The sequence below is a fragment of the Entelurus aequoreus genome, linkage group LG16 (assembly GCF_033978785.1).
Source record: "Entelurus aequoreus isolate RoL-2023_Sb linkage group LG16, RoL_Eaeq_v1.1, whole genome shotgun sequence".
Taxonomy (NCBI): domain Eukaryota; kingdom Metazoa; phylum Chordata; class Actinopteri; order Syngnathiformes; family Syngnathidae; genus Entelurus; species Entelurus aequoreus.
In genome coordinates this window covers 49,841,297-49,855,442 of record NC_084746.1, presented here as the reverse complement: position 1 = coordinate 49,855,442, position 14,146 = coordinate 49,841,297, and the positions used below count along the sequence as shown (strand labels likewise).

At 36.6% G+C, this 14,146-nt stretch overlaps 2 protein-coding genes across 2 annotated transcripts in view; both read right to left on the bottom strand.

Annotated features, from left to right (window-relative positions):
• Positions 1–7,714, bottom strand: part of LOC133631224 (piezo-type mechanosensitive ion channel component 2-like) — a 34,643-nt gene extending 26,929 nt beyond the window's left edge. Inside the window, exons 1-4 of the mRNA XM_062023382.1 lie at positions 7,679–7,714; positions 7,560–7,631; positions 2,398–2,525; positions 2,137–2,310 (exon numbers count right to left, since the gene is read on the bottom strand). Of these exons, the coding sequence (XP_061879366.1) occupies positions 2,137–2,310; positions 2,398–2,525; positions 7,560–7,631; positions 7,679–7,714 (410 nt within the window). The remainder of the gene's footprint in view (positions 1–2,136; positions 2,311–2,397; positions 2,526–7,559; positions 7,632–7,678) is intronic.
• Positions 7,715–8,453: 739 nt separating this feature from the next.
• LOC133631222 (piezo-type mechanosensitive ion channel component 2-like) overlaps positions 8,454–14,146 on the bottom strand; it is a 39,152-nt gene continuing 33,459 nt past the window's right edge. Inside the window, exons 8-9 of the mRNA XM_062023381.1 lie at positions 11,261–11,375; positions 8,454–8,479 (exon numbers count right to left, since the gene is read on the bottom strand). Coding sequence (XP_061879365.1) covers positions 8,454–8,479; positions 11,261–11,375 — 141 coding nt within the window. The remainder of the gene's footprint in view (positions 8,480–11,260; positions 11,376–14,146) is intronic.

The following is a 14,146-nucleotide window of genomic DNA, read 5'->3' as shown; positions in this document are numbered from 1 at the left end:
TTTCTCTTTTCAACATGTGTGTCAGCTAAAGATAAAATATTAAGGTTCGTTTTACACTCTTTGCTGACGAGAAAGGGTTATCTAGCTTGTTATTGCGGAGTTATCTAGTGGATGACCCTATGTTCTTTTGTGCTGTGTGGGTGACTGTTGGCTAAGCTGCTATTAACAAATAAAAAAGCACTTCCAGTAATTTCTGGTCTATAAGCTGCTACTTTATTCAGGGATCTCTGGGAGGTTCAAATTTTTTTTTTAAATAGAGGAATTGAAAAATATCAGCCGACGTTCAAGGGGGCCCTTTTGGGGGTTTACGGGACATCGCCCCCTGAAGTTGAAGAGATTTGACCATTTTTAAGATTTTTTTTTACATAAATTCGGTACAAATGCAAGAAAACCGCTCGGGATGGTCTCCTTCTGGCCCCACTATGGACTGGACTCTCACTATTATGTTAGATCCACTATGGACTGGACTCTCACTATTATGTTAGATCCACTATGGACTGGACTCTCACTATTATGTTAGATCCACTATGGACTGGACTCTCACAATATTATGCTAGATCCACTCAACGTCCATGGCATCGGTCGCCCTGGGGAGGGGAAACTGTTTTATTTTAGATATGTAATCCTCCATGGTAAAAGTCCAAGCAAACAATGGCTGCGCACTCTTGCTGTCGGTTGTCTTCTTCTGCTGCACGGGTCTTCTGCAGTACCAGCAGTCGCAAGAACGATTACTAGCGCCCTCTACCACCAGGAGGCGGGAGTCATTTAATGACTCCTATTTGACCCGGCGGAAGTGCCAAGCATGCGCTAATTATTTTGCAAAACGAGTTTGACCCGGCTGTAATTCGAGGCATGCGAATACCATATTCCCGGCGCCAATTGAAAGAAATACGGTATGTTTAATGTACCGTATTTTTCGGACTGTAAGTCGCAGTTTTTTTCATAGTTTGGCCGGGGGTGCGACTTATACTCAGGAGCGACTTATGTGTGAAATGATTAACACATTAGCGTAAAATATCAAATAATATTATTGATGTCATTCACGTAAGAGACTAGACGTATAAGATTTCATGGGATTTAGCGATTAGGAGTGACAGATTGTTTGGTAAACGTATAGCATGTTCTATATGTTATAGTTATTTGAATGACTCTTACCATAATATGTTACGTTAACATACCAGGCACGTTCTCAGTTGGTTATTTATGCCTCATATAACGTACACTTATTCAGCCTGTTGTTCACTATTCTTTATTTATTTTAAATTGCCTTTCAAATGTCTATTCTTGGTGTTGGCTTTTATCAAATACATTTCCCCCAAAAATGCGACTTATACTCCAGTGCGACTTATATGTTTTTTCCCTTCTTTATTATGCATTTTCGGCCGGTGCGACTTATACTCCGGAGCGACTTATACTCCCAAAAATATACGGTACCCTAAGATTTTTTGTTAAAATAAAGCCAATAATGTCATTTTTTTGGTCCCCTTTATTTAGAAAAGTATCGGAAAGTACCAAAAAGTATCGAAATAATTTTAGTGCCGGTACCAAAATATTGGTATCGGGACAACACTGGTAGACCTACATTTTGTCCAAGTTATAAGGCCGGAAATTAGGGTACTTATCTTAAAGAACCTATTGTTGCATGTTGGACTTTAGAGGCTCTGTTGTAGTTGGTGAGGTAGTGCTGTAAGTCAGGACCAGGCTGGGATGGTGCCATGTTGGAAGAGGACCAGGCCAAGTTGTAAAAAGGGACAAGTCAGATAGCAAGGTCAAGTAGTGTGCAGGGACAGGCCAGTTGGGAAATGTTGGGTTGTCAATTAGGACATATAAAGAAGTAAGTAAGGTCAAGGCGGGTAAGAAGGGAGAGGTAGGTTAAGAGTGTGGAGGTGTGGAAGACGCAGGAGAAGAACCAGGATGCTGATGGATGGATGCCACATAAAGCGAGCCTCTACCCACCTATTCATGATCAGATAGACACGCCCGCTGACTTTAGAGTGGCTGCGAGAGGAAGAAAAAGGAAGAGCGGCGCCAAAGAGATAGGAAGCAGGTCACGGGGAGAAGCAGACAAAGACCCACAACACGATACCACAACCTCCACTTGACAGTGTTTTTCAACACACAACATGTGAGCGCCACCTGTAGATAGTGCTCTCCTCTTTGGCCACCACCGCCTGGAGGTCGGTGAGCTGCAGGAAGCGGTCGTGGAAGTAGTGCAGGTGGAGAATGCACACCAGCAGAAAGGACGTGGGGATGAAAATCCTGGTGAACAGCTCTGAGACCGAGAACTTCTCAAGGCCCAGGTCCCGAAAGCTGCATAAAGGGAAAACAAAATAAAATCAGGACTTGCGTGTCAAACTTGCCAGGTTTGGGAGGCCGATTCATAAACCTGGCGCACACCTGTCTTTGTTGCCCGCTGTGTCGGATCTGAACTGGAAGGTGTAAACAGCGATGAGCACCAGCATGGTGTACATCACCACCGACATCCAGAAGTACTTCAGGATTCTTCGCCACCACTCGTAATGGACCTACACGGGGAGACCGTTACGATAAGTGGGTTTTATGGAGCTAACGGTCAGCCATTAACTGCAGCGACGCGCGCAATGACAGTGCGCTCAATGACACAGTGCGCTCAATGACACAGTGCGCTCAATGACACAGTGCGCTCAATGACAAAGTGCGCTCAAGGGGACGCAGAGCGACTGCTTCGGTTTTATGGGCCATTCGATTATAAAGCAGTCAATTTTTACAACGCCGCATTAACGGTCAGCTCCTCCTTTCCAGGCCATTATTGAATTGGCAATTTGGAACACACGGTTTTGGGAATGTGGTTGAAATACTTTCTGGCCACAGCATTAGATGTACCTGCACAATCTGATGATATCCAATACAATCAAAAACTCTGCCTCTAAATCATTACGTGCAATGTTATTTCACTCCAGTCCTGTAGGCGGTGCACACCGCCAATACTTGCCAAACACTCCCAAGTAGGGATGTCCAATAATGGCTTTTTGCCGATATCCGATATGCCGATACTGTCCAACTCTTTAATTACCGATACCGATATCAACCGATATATACAGTCGTGGAATTATTATTATTATTATTACACATTTTTATGCCTAATTTGGACAACCAGGTATGGTGAAGATAAGGTACTTTTTAAAAAAATGAATCAAATAAAATAAGATAAATAAATTAAAAACATTTTCTTGAATAAAAAAGAAGTAAAACAATATAAAAAACAGTTACATAGAAACTAGTAATTAATGAAAATTTGTAAAATTAACTGTTAAAGGTTAGTATTATTAGTAGGGATGTCCGATAATGGCTTTTGCCGATATTCCGATATTGTCCCACTCTTTAATTACCGATACCGATATCAACCGATACCGATATCAACCAATATATGCAGTCGTGGAATTAACACATTATTATGCCTAATTTGGACAACCAGGTATGGTGAAGATAAGGTACTTTTTAAAAAAATTGTAAAATAAGATAAATAAATAAAAACATTTTTCTTGAATAAAAAAGAAAGTACAACAATATAAAAACAGTTACATAGAAACTAGTAATGAATGAAAATTAGTAAAATTAACTGTTAAAGGTTAGTACTATTAGTGGAGCAGCAGCACGCACAATCATGTGTGCTTACGGACTGTATCCCTTGCAGACTGTATTGATATATATTGATATATAATGTAGGAAGCAGAATATTAATAACAGAAAGAAACAACCCTTTTGTGTGAATGAGTGTAAATGGGGAGGGAGGTTTTTTGGGTTGGTGCACTAATTGTAAGTGTATCTTGTGTTTTTATGTGGATTTGATAAAAACAAACAAAAAAAACGATACTGATAATTAAAAAAAAACGATACCGATAATTTCCGATATTACATTTTAACGCATTTATCGTCCGATAATATCGGCAGACCGATATTATCGGACATCTCTAATGAAAATTGCTCGTCGGTTCGAGGAACTTGTTTGTCACTCACCAATGTTACGCCACATGTACGTGCACATACACAGAACCAGTCCCAGAGAAGCAACCAACAAGTTGCAGCCCATTCTGTAGTAGCTAAATTGCAATCATTAGCTAACTGCACATAACGTTAATGTGCCTGCACGTGTTCCATACGGACACAGTTACAGTATGTCATTATGTGCTGAAAGTCGTAAAAGGGGGGTATACAATGCTTAAAACAGAGTTAGCGCCCGTTAGGTTGCAAACAGCCCCCTTTGATGAGTAATTAAAGGTAAAGTACCACTGATAGTCTCACTCACACACACACACACTAAGTGTGGTGAAATTACCCTCTGCATTTGACCCTTCCCCTTGGTCCACCTACTGGGAGATGAGGGGAGCAGTGAGCAGCAGCGGTGGCCACGCTCGGGAATCATTTCGGTGATTTATCCCAGTGTTTTTCAACCTTTTTTGAGCAGAGGCACATTTTTTGCGTTGAAAAAATGCGGAGGCACGCCACCAGCAGAAATCATTAAAAAACAAAACTCGGTTGACAGTAAAAAGTCGTTGTCGCAATTGTTGGATATGACTTTAAACCATAACCAAGCATGCATCAATATAGCTCTTGTCTCAAAGTAGGTGTACTGTCACCACCTGTCACATCACGCCCTGACTTATTTGGAGTTGTTTTCTGTTTTCCTGTGTGTAGTGTCTTAGTTCTTGTCTTGCGCTCCTATTTTGGTGGCTTTTTCTCTTTTTTTGGTATTTTCCTGTAGCAGTTTCATGTCTTCCTTTGAGTGATATTTCCCGCATCTACTTTGTTTTAGCAATCCAAAATTTTGTAGTTGTTTTTATCCGTCTTAGTGGGGACATTGTTGATTGTCATGTCATGTTCGGATGTACTTTGTGGACGGCGTCTTTGCTCCACAGTAAGTCTTTGCTGTCGTCCAGCATTGTGTTTTTGTTTACCGTATTTTTCGGAGTATAAGTCGCACCAGCCGAAAATGCATAATAAAGAAGGAAAAAAACATATATAAGTCGCACTGGAGTATAAGTCGCATTTTTAGGGGAAATGTATTTGATAAAAGCCAACACCAAGAATAGACATTTGAAAGGCAATTTAAAATAAATAATGAATAGTGAACAACAGGCTGAATAAGTGTACGTTATATGAGGCATAAATAACCAACTGGTATGTTAACGTAACATATTATGGTAAGAGTCATTCAAATAACTATAACATAGAGAACATGCTATACGTTTACCAAACAATCTGTCACTCCTAATCGCTAAATCCCATGAAATCTTATACGTCTAGTCTCTTACGTGAATGAGCTAAATAATATTATTTGATATTTTACGGTAATGTGTTAATAATTTCACACATAAGTCGCTCCTGAGTATAAGTCGCACCCCTGGCCAAACTATGAAAAAAACTGCGACTTATAGTCCGAAAAAAACGGTACTTTGTAGCCAGTTCAGTCTTAGTTTCGTTCTGCATAGCCTTCCCTAAGCTTCAATGCCTTTTCTTAGGGGCACTCACCTTTTGTTGATTTTTGGTTCAAGCATACCTTTTTACCTGCACACTGCCTCCCGCTGTTTCCGACATCTACAAAGCAATTAGCTACCGGCTACCACCTACTGATATGGAATATGGAGTATTACATGGTTACTCTACCGAGCTCTAGACAGCACCGACCACTCAACAACAACACATCATTTGGAGACTATAATTACAGGTTTGCAAAAAATATTTTTAACCCAAATAGGTGAAATTACTCCCACGGCACACCAGACTGTATCTCACGGCACACTGGTTGAAAAACACTGATTCAAACCTCAATTCCAACCCTTGATGCTGAGTGCCAAGCAGGGAGGTAATGGGTCCCATTTTTATAGTCTTTGGTATGACTCGGGCCGGGGTTTGAACTCACGACCTACCAATCTCAGGGCGGACACTCTAACCACGGGCGGTTTGGATTAAAACTGTCTATCAAAAACACCAAAACTATACCCGCAATAATATGAATTGTATTGTATGGTTAAATAAATAAATTTGTATTGGATCTAATCATATTGTCTACATCAGGGGTCACCAACCTTTTTGAAACCAAGAGCTACTTCTTGGGTAGTGATTAATGCGAAGGGCTACCAGTTTGATACACACTTAAATAAATTGCCGGAAATAGCCAATTTGCTCAATTTACCTTTGCTTTATATTTATTAATTTACTTGTTTTTTGCCTGGCTTTGTATTTGTTTTGTATCATCCCGTGAGGTGTATATTACTTCTTTTGTTTTTTTGTTCGGTTTGTACTTCATGAAGTTTTGCACTCGTATTTTTTTGTTTGTTTTGTTTTGTTTTGTTTTCGTTATATTTGGATGTAATTGTTGGTTCACATATCATTAAGTAAGACTATGTATTATGTGAAGGGGGCAGGAAAATATAAGATTTTTCTTCATCCTGCTCCTTCTCAGGCATTGGTGTGTAACGGTGTAACTGAATAATTGTGTTATAATTGTCTATCAAAGATGCACATCAATGAAGGAGATAAATAAAAATGAAATGAAAAAAACTCTGTTATTATTAATAATTAATGATATTTACACTTAATTGAACGGTTTAAAAGAGGAGAAAACATGAAAAAAATGACAATTAAATTTTGAAACATAGTTTATCTTCAATTTCGACTCTTTAAAATTCAAAATTCAACCGAAAAAAAGAAGACAAAAACTAGCTAATTTGAATCTTTTGAAAAAATTTAAAAAAGAATTTATGGAACATCATTAGTAATTTTTCCTGATTAAGATTAATTTTAGAATTTGATGACATGTTTTAAATAGTTAAAATCCAATCTGCACTTTGTTAGAATATATAACAAATTGGACCAAACTATTATTCTAACAAAGACAAATCATTATTCTTCTACATTTTCCAGAACAAAAATTTTAAAGAAATTCAAAAGACTTTGAAATAAGATTTAAATTTGATTCTACAGATTTTTTAGATTTGCCAGATTTTTTATATATAATATTTCACAAATATTCTTCGTCGAAAAAACAGAAGCTAAATGAAGAATTAAATTAAAATTGATTTATTATTCTTTACAATAAAAAAAATAAAAATACTTGAACATTGATTTAAATTGTCAGGAAAGAAGAGGAAGGAATTTAAAAGGTAAAAAGGTATATGTGTTTAAAAATCCTAAAATCATTTAAGGTTGTATTTTTTCTCTAAAATTGTCTTTCTAAAAGTTATAAGAAGCAAAGTAAAAAAAATTATGAATTTATTTAAACAAGTTAAGACCAAGTCTTTAAAATATTTTCTTGGATTTTCAAATTCTATTTGAGTTTTGTCTCTCTTAGATTTAAAAATGTTGGGCAAAGCGAGACCAGCTTGCTAGTAAATAAATACAATTTAAAAATAGAGGCAGCTCACTGGTAAGTGCTGCTATTTGAGCTATTTTTAGAACAGGCCTGCGGGCTACTCATCTGGTCCTTACGGGCTACCTGGTGCCCGCGGGCACCGCGTTGGTGACCCCTGGTCTACATAATAATGTGTCCATTGAATTAACAGAAAGGCGTCTTGATGTACCTGGTAGAGCGCCACACAGGAGAGGAACATCATCATGTAGAGGATCTTGTACATGACAATGGTTCCTCGAAGCTGACGAAGAAGAACATGCCGCCGCAGATGTAGATCCAATATTTGACCAGCATGGCCATGACCATACTGCCCAGCACGTGCATGATGTCCTGCTCGTCCTCATGCTCGGACTCCTCCACCTCTATAAACACACAGCGTGTCAATCAGGACCTGCATTCCAGACGTCGCCTCTTCTGATTTCACCCTTTATCTTTTGGTCCTCACGTGAACGTCTGAGAGGCCCGTCTCGTCCTCCTTTTGTTTTTCTGACCTCTCTGTAAGCGTCTGCCTCAGCAGAAGCCAGAAGCTCAGTAGACACAAGACCTACACGCAGTGGACACATATTAGGTACACTCAAACAAAACATGATTGAACATATACACAGGTCCGAACCTTCGAGGAAAGGGAGTGGAACAGGTTTTTCTTCACGACGGAGAGACCTGTGACATGTTCGATGCTTCGAAGCTGAAGATGTATTGCAGAACTATCAGCAGGTTGCCGTAGGCCACCATGAAAGGCGAGGACAACATGGCGTAGCGTCTTCGGTCGCGCATCATCCACAGCATGCAGGACCAAATGAGGAAGACGAAGGTCAGCCACGTAATGTAGGTGATGCTCCAGGCCTGCAGAAAGCACAGAAGGACCGTCATGAATTCGAAACGAGAAGATGTTTTTAGAGGCTTACCATCATGGCGATGAGAGCGCAGATGTAGCTCTGCTTCATGATGAAGTGGAAGACCTTTACCACCTGCGCCCACTCCTCTCTTCCTTATGGCGTCCTCGTCTTCCTCGGACTTCTCCTCGCCTGATTCCGGTGCCCCGTCCTTCGGAGGGAGATTCACCTCATAGAGCGGACATGTCCTCCTTCTCTGGTTGGACACAGAACACGCAGCTCGTCGTCAACATAATGATCACACTTGGTTTATTTTTTTCATTGTCATGTTTAGAGATATCCGATAATGGCTTTTTTGCCGAGATCCGATATTGTCCAACTCTTAATTACCGATTCCGATATCAACCGATACGATATATACAGTCGTGTAATTAACACATTGTTATGCCTAATTCTGTTGTGATGCCCCGCTGGATGCATTAAACAATGTAACAAGGTTTTCCAAAATAGCAAATATCACCCTTATTTGAGATATTTCATCTTACTTAGATTTCAGTTTTTGCAGTGTATTTGACCACTTTTTTTACATTTCAGGTAAAATCCCTTGCAGTCTTAGAGCATTTGCCATAGACGCTGCAGAATCAAAAACATATGCGTGTCATCAAAGTGTAAAAATGCATTTCTTTCAATATGCATAAGAACAAAAAGGGCAATATTTTAAAAAAATGGATAGATGTTGTATAGTCCAACACATACTGACTGGTATACACAAGCAAAGGAGATGATATCAGTAGAAAAAACTGCATTTTAGTTTAGATAATGAGTAGGGATGCGTTAAAATGTAATATCGGAAATTATCGGTATCGTTTTTTTTATTATCTGTATCGTTGTTGTTTTTTTTTTTTTTTTTTTAATTAAATCAACATAAAAAACACAAGATACACTTACAATTAGTGCACCAACCCAAAACACCTCCCTCCCCCCATTTCTTTCTGTTATCAATATTCTGGTTCCTACATTATATATCAATATATATCAATACAGTCTGCAAGGGATACAGTCCGTAAGCACACAGGATTGTGCGTGCTGCTGGTCCACTAATAGTACTAACCTTTAACAGTTCATTTTACTCATTTTCATTAATTACTAGTTTCTATGTAACTGTTTTTTTTATATTGTTGTACTTTCTTTTTTATTCAAGAAAATGTTTTTAATTTAGTTATCTTATTTATTTTTATTTTTTAAAAAGTACCTTATCTTCACCATACCTGGTTGTCCAAATTAGGCATAATAATGTGTTAATTCCACGACTGCATATATCGCTTGATATCGGTATCGGTAATTAAAGAGTTATATTGGAATATCGCATATCGGCAAAAAGCCATTATCGGACATCCCTAATAATGAGTCATATATTGGAGTATGGGATCCATTATTTAAATTTGTTTTAACTATTAAATGAACCAAAAATATGACTTATTTTATCTTTGTGGAAAATATTTGACACAGTGTGTTGTCAAGCTTATGAGATGCGATGTAAGTGTAAGCCACTGTGACACTATTGTTCTTTTATTTTGTTTGTTTGTTTTTAGTTTTTATAAATGTCTGTAATGATAATGTCAATGAGGGATTTTTAATCACTGCTTATGTTGACATTTTTACTAATATTGATACTGTTGTTGATAATGTTCATTTTTGTTTGACTGCTTTTAGATTGTTTTGTGTCATGTTTGTGTGTCCTCTCAATTGCTCTGTTGATTGCTATTCTGAATGTTGCTGGGTCGGGTTTGGTTTTGGAATTGGATTTCATTATTGCTTTATTATGGTATTGATTAGGGATGTCCGATAATGGCTTTTTGCCGATATCCGATATGCCGATATTGTCCAACTCTTTAATTACCGATACCGATATCAGCCGATACCGATATCAACCGATATATACAGTCGTGGAATTAACACATTATTATGCCTAATTTGTACAACCAGGTATGGTGAAGATAAGGTACTTTTTAAAAAAATTAATCAAATCAAATAAGATACATAAATTAAAAACATTTTCTTGAATAAAAAAGAAAGTAAAACAATATAAAAAGAGTTACATAGAAACTAGTAATGAATGAAAATTTGTAAAATTAACTGTTAAAGGTTAGTATTATTAGTGGACCAGCAGCACGCACAATCATGTGTGCTTACGGACTGTATCCCTTGCAGACTGTATTGATATATACTGATATATAATGTAGGAAGCAGAATATTAATAACAGAAAGAAACAACCCTTTTGTGTGAATGAGTGTAAATGGGGGAGGGAGGTTTTTTGGGTTGGTGCACTAATTGTAAGTGTATCTTGTGTTTTTTATGTGGATTTAATAAACATTTTTAAAAAAAAAACAACAAAAAACAAAACGATACTGATAATAAAAAACCGATACCGATAATTTCCGATATTACATTTTAACGCATTTATCGGCCGATAATATTGGCAGACCGATATTATCGGACATCTCTAGTATTGATGTGTATTGTTTTGTTGGATTGATTAAGAAAAAAGAAAAAAAAGAAAAGAAAAAAAGGTGCACTTTTAGATAAATGACGTTAAAAAATAATTGCAAAAAAAACAAAAATTAAAAAAAACAACATATGCATAGGAGAAATACAGCAAGTTCACAAAACATAACGAAAGTTAGCCAGTCTTTAAAGACATCAGCCCAGAAGAAAGTTGACGGAATGAAAAGGTACATTTTTACTTATGTTTCTGTTTACATGGCCTTAGAAATGAGTTGCTTATAAAATGTTACATCTTAAGGCAGATACCCCCGATCAGCAACCCTGGCAGCATGGATGACTTCCATTTTGTACCGTGAACTTGCAGCTTTTATCTCATGTGTCCGTGGCAATGCGGCAATTTCCCTTTGCCGCATGTTTGTGTTGCATTTGTTTCATTGTGTCTGAGTGTTGTTGGTTTCGGATCATGTCTGTGTTTGGAGCATTTCCACGTTGCTTGGCATTTGCTCGTGTCGGCCACTGCAGGAAGCTCACCTGTACAATTATCGGACTGGTCCGTTTTGTAGTGCGGGGTGGAGTACAAGTCCAGATAGACAGGGCCGTTATCGGTGACAAAGTCGAAGGATGTACCATTTGGGGCGAGTACAACCTGTGAAACATGGCATGTTAAAGCACGAACAAACGTTTGTTGCGGGATCAAAATGACAAAGTAACTTAAAGAGCTTAGAAGATAAGAGGTGCTTTGAACGTATTTTAGATAAAAGACCTACAGTCGTGGTCAAATGTTTACATACACTTGTAAAGAACAATGTCATGGCTGTCTTGAGTTTCCAATCATTTCTACAACTCTTATTTTTTTGTAATAGACCAGGGGTCACCAACCTTTTTGAAAGCAAGAGCTACTTCTTGGGTACTGATTAATGCGAAGGGCTACCAGTTTGATACACACTTCAATAAATTGCCAGAAATAGCCAATTTGCTCAATTTACCTTTAACTCTGTTATTATTAATAATTAATGATATTTACACTTAATTGAACGGTTTAAAAGAGGAGAAAACATGAAAAAAAATGACAATTAAATTTTGAAACATAGTTTATCTTCAATTTCGACTCTTTAAAATTCAAAATTCAACCAAAAAAAAGAAGACAAAAACTAGCTAATTTGAATCTTTTTGAAAAAATTAAAAAAAATAATTTATGGAACATCATTAGTAATTTTTCCTGATTAAGATTAATTGTAATATTTTGATGACATGTTTTAAATAGGTTAAACTCCAATCTACACTTTGTTAAAATATATAACAAATTGGACGAAGCTATATTTCTAACAAAGACTAATCATTATTTCTTCTAGATTTTCCAGAACAAAAATTTTAAAAGAAATTCAAAAGACTTTGAAATAAGATTTAAATTTGATTCTACAGATTTTTTAGATTTGCCAGAATTTTTTATATGTAATATTTCACAAATATTCTTCGTCGAAAAAACAGAAGCTAAAATGAAGAATTAAATTAAAATTGATTTATTATTCTTTACAATAAAAAAAATAAAATAATTGAACATTGATTTAAATTGTCAGGAAAGAAGAGGAAGGAATTTAAAAGGTAAAAAGGTATATGTGTTTAAAAATCCTAAAATCATTTTTAAGGTTGTATTTTTTCTCTAAAATTGTCTTTCTAAAAGTTATAAGAAGCAAAGTAAAAAAAAATTATGAATTTATTTAAACAAGAGAAGACCAAGTCTTTAAAATATTTTCTTGGATTTTCAAATTCTATTTGAGTTTTGTCTCTCTTAGATTTAAAAATGTCAGGCAAAGCGAGACCAGCTTGCTAGTAAATAAATACAATTTAAAAAATAGAGGCAGCTCACTGGTAAGTGCTGCTATTTGAGCTATTTTTAGAACAGGCCTGCGAGCTACTCATCTGGTCCTTACGGGCTACCTGGTGCCCGCGGGCACCGCGTTGGTGACCCCTGTAATAGAGTGATTGGAGCACATACTTGTTGCATTAATCAGTACCCAAGAGCTACTTCTTGGGTACTGATTAATGCGAAGGGCTACCAGTTTGATACACACTCCAATAAATTGCCAGAAATAGCCAATTTGCTCAATTTACCTTTAACTCTGTTATTATTTATAATTAATGATATTTACACTTAATTGAACGATTTAAAAGAGGAGAAAACACGAAATTTAAATTTTGAAACATAGTTTATCTTCAATTTCGACTCTATAAAATTCAAGATTCAACCGAAAAAAAGAAGAGAAAAACTAGCTAATTTGAATCTTTTTGAAAAAATTAAAAAAATAATTTATGGAACATCATTAATAATTTTTCCTGTTTAAGATTAATTTTACAATTTTGATGTCATGTTTTAAATAGGTTAACCTCCAATCTGCACTTTGTTATAATATATAACAAATTGGACCAAGCTATATTTCTAACAAAGACAAATCATTATTTCTTCTAGATTTTCCAGAACAACATTTTTAAAAGAAATTAAAAAGACTTTGAAATAAGATTTAAATTTGATTCTACAGATTTTCTATATTTGCCAGAATATTTTTTTTGAATTTTAATCATAATAAGTTTGAAGAAATAATTCACAAATATTCTTCGTCGAAAAAACAGAAGCTAAAATGAAGAATTAAATCAAAATGTATTTATTATTCTTTACAATAAAAAAATTAATTTACTTGAACATTGATTTAAATTGTCAGGAAAGAAGAGGAAGGAACTTAAAAGGTAAAAAGGTATATGTGTTTAAAAATCCTAAAATCATTTTTAAGGTTGTATTTTTTCTCTAAAATTGTCTTTCTGAAAGTTATAAGAAGCAAAGTAAAAAAATTAATGAATTTATTTAAACAAGTGAAGACCAAGTCTTTAAAATATTTTCTTGGATTTTCAAATTCTATTTGAGTTTTGTCTCTCTTTGAATTAAAAATGTCGAGCAAAGCGAGACCAGCTCGCTAGTAAAAGAAAAAAATTTAAAAAATAGAGGCAGCTCACTGGTAAGTGCTGCTATTTGAGCTATTTTTAGAACAGGCCAGCGGGCTACTCATCTGGTCCTTACGGGCTACCTGGTGCCCGCGGGCACCGCGTTGGTGACCCCTGGTCCACACGTTTAAGTCAGGACTTTGGGAAGGCCATTCTAAAACCTTCATTCTAGCCTGATCTAGCCATTCCTTTACCACTTTTGACGTGTGTTTGGGGTCATTGTCCTGTTGGAACACCCAACTGCGCCCAAGACCCAACCTCCGGGGCTGACGATTTTAGGTTGTCCTGAAGAATTTGGAGGTAATCCTCCTTTTTCATTGCCCCATTTACTCTCTGTAAAGCACCAGTTCCATTGGCAGCAAAACAGGCCCAGAGCATAATACTACCACCACCATGCTTGACGGTAGGAATGGTGTTCCTGGG